General features: G+C 52.8%; 1 protein-coding gene across 2 annotated transcripts; it reads left to right on the top strand.

Moving 5' to 3' along the window:
• The first annotated feature begins 2,871 nt into the window (after positions 1–2,871).
• NAA40 (N-alpha-acetyltransferase 40, NatD catalytic subunit) lies at positions 2,872–8,362 on the top strand. Of its 2 annotated transcripts, XM_007462089.1 has the most exons (7): positions 2,872–2,961; positions 4,350–4,402; positions 6,822–6,917; positions 7,006–7,164; positions 7,296–7,379; positions 7,807–7,884; positions 8,136–8,284. In XM_007462089.1, exons 1-7 carry the CDS (start codon positions 2,923–2,925, stop codon positions 8,275–8,277), a joined length of 651 nt encoding a protein of 216 aa, XP_007462151.1. In that variant the 5' UTR covers positions 2,872–2,922; the 3' UTR covers positions 8,278–8,284. The 2 variants fall into 2 exon arrangements, with proteins under 2 accessions (XP_007462151.1, XP_007462152.1); XM_007462090.1 differs by lacking the exon at positions 4,350–4,402 and having other exon boundaries at positions 8,136–8,362.
• Positions 8,363–10,542: the final 2,180 nt, after the last annotated feature.

Here is a 10,542-nt window from a genome sequence, read left to right as displayed (position 1 = left end):
CTCAAAATCCCACACTTTTTATTATATAAAGCTCCCTTGGGAAAGACACTTAACCACAATGAGCTTTACTGTTCACTGTGCTTATTTCCCATTTTAATTAGGAGAATTTTCCTGTGTCCCTGCAGGACAGTCTTACCTCCACAAGGCAGGACAAAGCTAATTGGAACAGTAGGAGACTACTTTTCCTAGCCTGTGCTGGGTTTGAGGGAGGGCCCCTGCCTGTCTGGCTCCGCCTGCCGCAGCCTGCCTCATACCCCGTGTGCAGGCAGCGAAGCGCTTAAGGGGCTCTTTCATTATCTGCAGTCTCTGGCCATGGTGGCCCCAAGCGTCACTGAGAGTTGCCTGGCTCACCTGTTCCCCTGCATGAATGAGCCCATGAATCTCCTGGAGGCCCGGGCTTGGCCCTCCTGCTGCTTGTGCTTAGGAATTGCTTCTGGTGCTTACAAATGAGATGCTATGGAGGGAACCTACACTTCAGTGCTTTCGGGGTCCTGGGAGTTACTCTTTCCTTCCAGCACCTCTGATCCCTCAGTTCTGTGCCATAGAGCTAACGTGCAGGGTGGAGGCAGGCAGCTGGCACCGACTGGGATTGTGTGCTGGCTTCTGACCTGTCCTTGGCTGTTCTGTGAGGCCAGCAGTTGTGTTCCCATTTTCCTGGAGGTGGAGTTCCTCTCACACACGGGAGGTGGCAGGAGGAACAGTGGCCTGGCCTGTTTGGTGCCAAAGCTCATATTCTTTCTGCCCCATTGCACAGCCCTGGCGACCTTCCGTCTCAAGTTTCCCTGTCCCTTACCCCTACCTCAGTGTGGATGTAGGGTCTTGGGTGGCGCTGTGCGGGCATGTCACGTCAGCTGTTACCGAGCCAGAGGGTAATGAGAAGTGAATCACCAAGTGGCTGCCTTGAGGCTCCTGAGGTCTTGTCTTGACCTTACCTTGGTGGAGCTGAGAAGGCCATGGATGCTGGTGTAGGCTCTCCCGGAGGGAGGCAGAGTGGCTGGTGGGACAAACACTGAATCTGCACCCAGCCCTGGGGTTGAGTCTCCCCTCTGCCTCTTACTCTCTGGGGAACTTCGAACGAGTCGCGCCAGCCCTTTGAGCCTCAGTTTCTTGTGTAAAGGGAGGTGATGGTTTCTGCCCTGAGAATTGAACCAGATAATGTTGGTGAAAGTGTTTTGCAAGATGAGTGTATCTCTCAGTGTTGTCTTGAAACCCAGATTCCCAGAGGAAAAAAGGTGGATAATCTAAAACCTCTTTGTGGTAGGGAGGGGCTAGTTCTGCCCCGAGATCCCAGCGTTATGAAGACAGTCTATTCTCTTCTGTTTGTTCCTCTAGGGAGGTAAGAAATGGGTGCTAGCTCTCGGCTTTCTGCACAGTGCTCAGCCTGCAGATAGCAAACAGCTGGTGCTGGGCGAGTCTATGCCTAGAAGAGCCACATCCCTGTGAGTTCCTAGTGTCTGAGCTCTGGCCTTCTGGTTGCTTGAAATAGGAGTTAAGCAGTGTCATTCCTTGAGGAACCGAGGGTAGAATTTATTCAACTGGGTATTCAACTCACCGTTTCCTGGGCCAATCAGTGTGAGGGCTACTGTGGGATCGGAGGTGGCAAAACCGCTCTCCAGTGAGGTCCGGGAAGTGAGGGCAGAAGGGGTGGGGGCAGAAGAGGCAGTGCGGTTGATAAAAAGCAGAGCCACCTCCCCAGTGCCTTTGGGGTACCTTCAGGACTCGGCCTGGGTGGGCAGGCACCTCCGGATGCCTGTGTTGCTCTGCTCCTCCTTGGGAGTGAGAATGAAAAGTGTCATTTATTGAGCACAGGCCATAGTAACCCTCATGGGCTTAATACTTCAAAGGAGGTATTAAGGGCCCTGCTCATCAGATGAGGGAAGGAGGCTCAAAGAATGGTTGTGTCTTGTCCTAAGACCCGAAGGGAGTAAAGGGCAAAAGGAGGCTTTGGACAAGGTCTTTTGGACCCCAGAGCTTGGGCTCTTTTCCCTGTGTTACCAGTTTTTACAAGAGGGTAAGAGGGTCCATTTAGATTTGAGAAAACCTCACGTGAGCCTCCAAACAGGGTCTGCTCCGTTTGGAGTTATGGGTGGTTTGCAGTTTGCTTCTCTGTGTAAGGACAGCGTCCCTTTGCTCCTCCTCTGCTGCCTATGTGTCCTGCAACTTGGCTTTGCTGACCATGTGTCAGTATGGCCTCTGTCCCCAGGTGAACCCCTTGGGGCCCTTCACTCTGCCCTGTCGCTACTAGGTGCTCGGTGTGTCTGCCACTTATTGGCCTTGGCTGAGCAGCCGTTTCTGGGAACAACTCCATCGCCTTAAGCCAGAGTGCCCAGCCCTAGCTTAGAAAGGAGACTCAGCTCCCAAAGAGGCTGCCCCCAGACCAGATCTTTGTTTTCTGAAGCCAGAAGACACTGAAAAGGCTTACTGAATGAATTTATACTTAGAAACAGCTGTCAGCCACTACCTCAGATGCCATCACCTCCCTGAAACCTGCCCTGAATGTCTCTAAACTTACTTTTTCCTACCTTAGGAGGGAATGAATGAGTGAATATTAGGCAGCTGCTGGGGGGCCAGGCTCTGCTTCAGGTGTTGTCACATGCTCTCACTGGGTCCTCACAGTGACCCAGTGGTCCCAAGGGTCAGTACTCTTGCTGATAGGGAAGCTGAGAAGTCTAGTGACGCTCCCAAGGTCTCATGACTGGGACGCGCTTGAGTCCTTCCTACCCTACCAAGCAGGATCCGGCAGCCAGGATCCGGAGTTTCTGCTGTGGACTGGGGACTGACCCTTAGGGTCTCCGAAGGGAAAGTCAAAGTCAAGTCTTTGGTTGGTCACAGCCTTCCAGCCCACTTTGCTTTTCCCTGTTGCAGAGGAAGTCGAGCAAAGCAAAGGAGAAGAAACAGAAGCGGTTGGAGGAGCGAGCAGCCATGGATGCTGTCTGTGCCAAAGTGGACGCCGCCAACAGGGTGACTCTCCCCTCCTTCCTAGTCCCTTCCTCCTTGAACCGCAACTTGGTTTTTAATTTGATTTCTTTTGGCGCCACCTTGTGGCAGAATTGTGTTACTACGCATCCGTACCTCTGCTGCCTCCTTGCTGCTGGGGAAAACTAGCCTGGCTGGCAGAGAGCTGCGAGGAGGGCCAGCGATTGGCCCAGGCGTGCAGGGAAGTGTGGATTGAAGTGGAAGTGGCGTCTTCTCTCTGTGGGTCTCCTTCCTTAACACTAGAAGAGGGTCTGCAGAAATTTTTCCTAGGGTTTTGCATTTTGAGGAGGAAACCTCCCTGGTAAAATGTGGTATAGTTTTCTCATTCTTTCCTTCAAACATTTATTGCCTGCCCATGGGGTACTACAGGTTGTGCCAGGGATGCAGCAGCCTGGTTTCGAGGGGCCGCAGTCGGGGGAGGAGTAGCTGAGATTCTGAGCACCTGGTGGGTCTGGCTGGGAGTGGCTCAGCTTTCCAGCGGAACCAGAGAGATTCTGGTCACCCTTCCTGCCCCGGTTCATGTCCCCAGTTTTTGTTATTCTTTTAGTGCACTCAGTAAACATTCACACTTACAAGGATGTGGCGCAGGGACATGATTTTTCATTTTGGGTTTTGACCAGGGGAGGTTAGTTGGGGGCCTCTCAAAAGTATGTGAGTGGGGCTTCCCTAGTGGCACAGTGGTTAAGAATCCATCTGCCGGTGCAGGGGGCACAGTTCGAGCCCTGGTCTGGGAAGATCCCACATGCCGCGGAGCAACTAAGCCCATGCGCCACAACTACTGAGCCTGTGCTCTAGAGCCCGCAAGCCGCAACTACTGAAGCCCGTGCACCCTAGAGCCTGTGCTCTGCAACAAGAGAAGCCACCACAATGAGAAGCCCACACAGCGCAACGAAGAGTGTTCCCGGCTCGCCACAGCTAGAGAAAGCCTGCATGCAGCAACAAAGACCCAATGCAGCCAAAAATAATAAATTTAAAAAGAAAAACTTATAGCATGTAGCCAAAACTAAAATCAGAAGAAAATAAATCATTAAAAAAAAAAAATTATGTGAGTGGAGCAAGGGACCTTTCTTCTCTCTTGGGTCAGGTGGGTGCTGAGTAGGTTTTATGCCCAGAGGCCGGTATTAGAATTAGGCAGTGAAGTCTCTTCTTACCCTGTCAAGTGAAGCTAAAACCCTGTTGGGCCTTCTTCCCAGAGCCTCCCTCCTACGTGTGATTTCAGAGCTAAGGCAGATGGAGGGTCCATATATAAGGGCCGCTCCTGGCCCTGGGAGCTGAGCCTCCACTTGGGTCCACACAGCATGGTACTTCCGGGTGGAGCCTGTGACTCTGCTAGGCGAGCGTTTGTGCTACTCCTCTGTTCTTTCCCTCCGCAGCTTGGAGACCCATTAGAGGCTTTCCCAGTGTTCAAGAAATATGATCGCAATGGGTGAGTGTTCAGCATTCCTAACTTGTCTCCTTGAGTCTCTTCAGGAATTCACCTTTCCAGAGTAGGCTTCCTCAGACCCAAATTGTTTCATTCTTTGTTAATGAAAAAGAAGAAAAGATGGCTAGTACCCTGTTGATATAAAATCCCCCAGTTAGGGAGACAAAGGAGTCTGCAAATGAGCAAAGATTGCCTAATCTCAGACTGATGTCTCTGTGGGACTTGTTATTCTCTCCGACGAAGAACCATATAGCTGAAACAAACTTGAGAAATCATCTAGGCCGACTCCCTCATTTTATGCAGAGGGAAACCCGAAGCTCCGAGAAGCTGAATGAGATGTCTGATCTTATGGAGTTTCTCCCTGGCCGTGGGGGGGGGGAGCTTTTAATTCCCAGTCCAGTGTTCTTTCCCTGGGTCTATAGTATAATTGTTAAAAGCCACTTGCTGGCTTTGTGACCCTGGACAAATTACTTAACTTCTCTGTGTCTCAGTTTTCGAATCAGAAATGGGTACCTTCCTCATGGAGTTGGCAGGAGGATTAGATGTAAAGTGTTAGTGCCTGGAGCATACGAAAGGCTAGGTCAGTGTTAGTTGTTATTACTACTGTTTTTTTTACTAATCCAGTTCACTGCAGAATCTAGACTAAAGCCCCCTTCCACTTTCTGTTCCTTTGGTTTGTAAAATAGGTAGCATTATCTGTCTTCCCCAAGATGCTGTTGGCTGAGGGAAAAACAGGGGCTATGATTTTACAGAATCATTGCTATGGGTCTGAATCATAACAGTGCCTCTTATTAACTATATTTGGTTAAGTCAACATATTTTTCAAGCCTCGTTTTTTATCTGTTAAATGGAACGATGATGCCAAACTTGCAAGGTTGTTTTAAGGAGGACAGAAACTATATCCAGCTCTGTAAGTTGCAGCTGGTGTATTTTAATGAACAAGATAAGACAAATGCAAATGCATGAATTATGAAGGAAAGACTATAGTAGGTAATACTACATTTGCTTTTCATAGCTGTGTCTGAATTTCATAGTATCATATTAATTTATTCTTTCTGTCTGTGATCAGATGCATTATGGTTCCTCTAGAAGCTTTGTCATCATTCAACCTCTGGGAAGTCCTTTGACACAGTTTAGAGATTCCTTGCTGTGATCTCTCTCAGTGTTCCCTATCCCACATTCCCACTGACTTCCAGAAATATGGACCAGCTCTGAAGCAGGCATTGCCAGCTGACTCTGGGCTCATTTGGTGCCTGGTATTGTGTGTGATTTGTGTGGCTGTGATCCTACTTTCATGTACTTAAGGAACTCAGATTAGTGGAGAATTTATACTTGCAAACCAGCCTTGAGAAAATTTATAGCTAAGACAGTTGCAGTGCTGTGTGTGGGCATTTCTGACCACTACATGGTCAGTACTTGGAAAGAAAGGAAGGCTGTTCAGAGCCAGGAAGTTCTGAATTCACAAGGCCACACACATGTGCAGATCATATGACATACCAGACAGCAGAGGTGACCGTGGATTCCAGTGGTGATGTCCTCTGAGGAGTCGAGTCAGTCCTTTCAGAATGTGGCACTACCTGGAGAATATGATTTCACAGTTTGGCCAGGGAGTTTAACTGTAATTTATTTAATTCATTTAGACCTAAATAGCAGATTGAGGGAGCTCCCCGGCGGTCCGGTGGTTGAGACTTGGCACTTTCACTGCCGCGGCCCAGGTTCGGTCCCTGGTCGGGGAGCTAGGATCCCGCAAGCCACGCGGCTTGGCCAAAAAAAAAAAAAATAATAGGTCGATACCTTAACACCTACATCATTCGTTAGTTTAGGAAAACAGAGCATCGGGGTGAATCCCGATCTACCCTGTTGGATCAGCTGAGAGCACCCACTGTGTCCTCAGAGGAAGCAGCCGGCAGGACTCCTCAGGGGATGTGGGCCATAGCCTTCCTGAGGGCCTGAGGTCACCCAGCTGCTTTTGCAGGCAAGTTTGGTAGATAAGAAGGAAGAGTTCCCCTGGGAGCCCAGTGAAGACTTGATTCCAAATGAAAGCAACAGGGAAAATGCCTAAGGGCAGGAATTGAGGGAACAGAGGACTCCGGTGTTTATAACAAACTACAGAAGAGAGGGTGGAGAGAGCAAAGAGCTAGCAGAGAGGGACAGAAGTTTACAAAGTGCTGCGTCTGATAAGGGCTGTGCAAGGAAGGCAGGAAATGGGGCTTGTGGTCAGGGTGGTGGGCTGGTGATGACAGTTGTTAATCTCGGCTTGAACGGCCTAGTTCCTTCACAGGCACCTTCTGTAGTCACGTCCGGGCTCGACTTTTCTCTGTAGATTAACTGAGACCAGGCGGGCCTCGTTGTCAGGCTGTCAGGGCAGCCGGTGGTGCCGGGCCTGTAGCCGGCTCCAGACGCCTCCTTTTCCTCTTCTCAGGTTAAATGTCTCCATTGAATGTAAGCGAGTGTCTGGCCTGGAGCCGGCCACCGTGGATTGGGCCTTCGACCTGACCAAGACCAATATGCAGACCATGTAAGCACGCCCTCTCAGGCAGGGAGCCTGGCCCTCCTCTCAAGAGCCCCTGTCCTAACTGCCCCCCACCCCCACCCCCGTCTCCCAGGTATGAGCAGAGCGAGTGGGGCTGGAAGGACAGAGAGAAACGCGAGGAAATGACGGATGACCGAGCCTGGTACCTCATCGCTTGGGAAAACAGTTCGGTTCCCGTAGCCTTTTCTCACTTCCGGTTTGACGTGGAGTGCGGGGATGAAGTCCTGTACTGGTAGGGGCCCTGGCCTGGGGGTGGGCGCGGGGGGAGGAGGCACCCCAGCCAGTGGCAAAATCCAGCATGCCCGTCTGGGTCTGTGGCAGGCCTCGCAGCCACCCCATGCTCACTCTGCTTTCCTCCCCCAGCTATGAAGTGCAGCTGGAGAGCAAGGTGCGGCGGAAAGGCCTGGGGAAGTTCCTCATACAGATCCTGCAGCTCGTGGCCAACAGGTGAGGGCCGTCCGTGCACTGCTCAGTTGGAGGGAGCTGCCTCTGAGGCATCCCCCGTGGGGGACAGGGCTCACGGGACTGTTGTGAAAGAAAGGTGTCTAGAACCCTCTCAGTAAGCTTCTCCCCGCCCTGCCATGACTCCAGATTTTGTACACTGGGCTCAAGGCAGCAAGCACCTCTGAGTGCCTGTTCCGCGCCTGAGTAATGGGGTGCAGAGAGGACCTGGAGGAGAAGCCAGTCAGGGGGGGCCTGATCAGCCCTGTCACAGAGGGTGGCACGCAGTGCTGTGGGTGCCCAAGACAGGCTAGAGTCGGGTCTCAGGAATTCTTCTTAGGAGCAAACGGGAGACAGCAGGCAGACACGAGAGAGCAAGCGGGATTTAGCACCTGTTTCTCTTTCTGGAAGGTTCTCTATGCTTTCTTCTCAGCACACAGATGAAGAAAGTTATGTTAACGGTATTTAAGCACAATCATGGTGCCTACCAGTTCTTCAGAGAAGCGCTGCAGTAAGGAGCTGGGCCCTGGCGTGGGACCCTCTGGGTGGTAGCAGCTGCCTGCCCCAGTGTCTTTTCCCCCATCCTGGCCCCATTCGTCCTGACGTTGAGCTCTCGGTTCTGGGGTCCTTGGGGCTGGCAACTGGGGAGATGGTGTGGGAGCGCCTGTGGCTTGATGCCCTGCCCTGCTCCTGAGCCCTGACTCCTGGGGAGGGAGGCAGTCAGCTGCCCGTAGCCAAGCCTTCCCTCCTGCCCGCCTGTAGGTTTGAAATCGACGACTCTTCCCCAAGCCTGTCCGGTTGCTGTGGGGAGGACTGCTCCTATGAGATCCTGAGCCGGAGGACCAAGTTTGGGGACAGCCAGCACTCCCATTCGGGTGGGCACTGTGGTGGCTGCTGCCACTGAACTCCCAAGCTCTCTCCAAGGCCTGTTCTCTCCCCGGTTTCAAGCCGCTTGCCAGGTGCCCTCAGAGCTGTGGCCTCCTCAGCCCCAACCCTGGGGAGGAGTGGTCCGCGCCGCCCCTCCTGCTCTCTCCTAGAAGAGCGGGGTGCCGGAGGGCGCAGAGAGGAGAGGATGCTGCCAGAAGAGCCGGCGGAGGCCGGGGCACGAGGCGCATCCTCTCTCGGTGGCTGCCTTCTCACTCGGCTCTCAGCCCTGAGTGTGGGTTTTCCGACTTCCCTACAGCTGGATTCCTGACAAGCCCCCCTCCCTGCCACACACACTGCTGGACAAATGGAGTGTTTATTCCCACCTTCATGAAAGTCCTGGAGCCCTGGGTCAGGGTCTGGCTGGTTCCCAAAGAGGAATGGGCTCAGTGTAAGATCTGGGCGTAGAGAGAGTCTTCAGAGAGACTCCTGTTTCGTGGATGGGACGCTCCAGTGGAGACCGCAGGAAGGTCTCTTGTGCCATGACACAGGGAATCGAGGGACCTCTTGCTGGCTGTGCCTTCGCGGATCCGGTTAGAGTGGAGTCGTCCCAGGGCACCAGCCGACTCTGGGAGAAAGGCTGCCCCCCCTCCCCATTGCTGTCAGCGTGGGGCCGAGAGGACAGGAGCAGGTGTGAGTGGGGCCTGCCGTGGGGACTGTGGCTTCTCCGGGCTTTGGGACCTGGCTGCACCCTGAGCTTAACCTCCTGATCTCATGGCAGTGACTCGAGATTTTTACTCACAGAAAAGAGCTGGAGCCCTGCCTGCTCTTCTCCGTCACCTCTCACCACTGTTTCTCCCCCTGCCTCTCACCCCACTCGATAACCCTGTTCTTACTCTCAAGGGGGAATAACATCAGGGAGCCCCTTGTCTTCCCCCAGAAGGCCCCTTGCTCCTGCCATATTTAGTGCCGTTTCCTCTCATATCTTGGTGCTGTTAGCTCTCTGAAGGTGGGTACCCCCCACCGCCACTGCCCCCTTTGGAGAGCCCCCAGCCGGCAGCAGCCCCTTCCTGCACTCCCCAGCCTGGCCAGACGCTGCTCTTCTCTCTGGTGTCACCTGCGGCGGGCGGGGCGCGGGAGAAGCTTCCTCTCCCCTCCTGGGATAGAGAGGGTGCAGGGTCAGAGCTCAGACTTGCCCTCGTCCCCAGACCGTTATCCCCTTCCAGGGAAGAAAATGACCAAATCCTTTTCCAAGAAGAAGCACCTACGGCCTCCCCTTGGACAACCTTGAGCTCTGCCTTAGGGAGCATCTCAAAGGTTCTGCCTTTGTGAGGTTGTTCCAGAGGAGGTCTGTCAGTCCTTCCGACCTCCGTCTGCTCACGCCTCACCCTCTGCCCTGACTCAGGCTGCCTGTGCCGGCCATCTCCCTCATCTCCCCGGAGCTGTTCTCGCCTCTGGCCCAGGGTCCCGCCTGTGCCGGGCCTGTGCGCACAGCCTCTGAGCTGAGTGCTCTGTGTTGCTCTTGACCTGCCAGCAGTGGACGTGGCACTCCCTTGGAGAGGGCCTTGCAGCTTTACACTGGAATAAGCCCACCTTTGCCCCTACCCTGCTGACTCCCAGGAGATTTTACCCAAGGAGGATAGTTTTCATTGCTGGAAGGGCATTGGAGGGCTCCTTCCAAGAATCATGGGATGACAGAATCACATTTAGGAAGAGCTTTTCCTCTGATCCCTGCTGTCTGTCAAAGGACGGAATGAAATATTTATTATTGTCTTAGATCATGGATTTCTGATACCTCCCACTCAAGGGGACCAAAAGGGACCCCAGCGTAAATCCCACATAAAGGGAGTTAAGTGTGCGTGTCTCCCCTCGTTGGACACCTGGCACCGAGCCCCATTGGTAGATGGGCACTTGGTGTTGGGCCCTGCTTGTCCAGCAGCCTGTGCCACTTCCCAAGGGCTGCTGGGGGCTCTGGCTGGGTGGGGAGGCGCTGCCCGAGACCCGCAGGTCACCCTGTTGTTGGTGTTGAGCCCACTCAGTTCTGAACCATCAGTCTCTCCATTTCCCCAAGGTCTTGGTTTTAAGAAACATAGCAGGCCTTTTGTACCAGGCTTTTTGGTTTGTTTGGGACATGTTAAAATACTAATTTTGAGATTTGTGTTTTAGTTGTATCCACCCTATTTCAGGTTATTTTCATTGATGTCAGATGTGTATATGCCATGTGTATGGTTCTTTTTAACCTTACTTCCTGGTGTGTTTTCTTTTTTTTTTTAGAGGAAATTTTGAAGATAAACTCCTTGAGATA

Source organism: Lipotes vexillifer, unplaced genomic scaffold (assembly GCF_000442215.2).
Source record: "Lipotes vexillifer unplaced genomic scaffold, Lipotes_vexillifer_v1.1 scaffold1129, whole genome shotgun sequence".
Classification (NCBI taxonomy): domain Eukaryota; kingdom Metazoa; phylum Chordata; class Mammalia; order Artiodactyla; family Lipotidae; genus Lipotes; species Lipotes vexillifer.
The sequence above is the reverse complement of the archived record's forward strand: the minus strand, read 5'-3'. Positions and strand labels throughout refer to the sequence as shown.

What these genes read in the sequence shown, in the direction of transcription:
- NAA40 (XM_007462089.1), top strand. Translation starts at nt 2,923, where the DNA reads ATGGATGCTGTCTGTGCCAAAGTGGACGCCGCCAACAGG. An exon ending in AAGAAATATGATCGCAATGG is followed by an intron (nt 4,403 to 6,821) that starts GTGAGTGTTCAG and finishes TCCTCTTCTCAG; the next exon opens with GTTAAATGTCTCCATTGAAT. An exon ending in CTGCAGCTCGTGGCCAACAG is followed by an intron (nt 7,380 to 7,806) that starts GTGAGGGCCGTC and finishes CTTTCTTCTCAG; the next exon opens with CACACAGATGAAGAAAGTTA.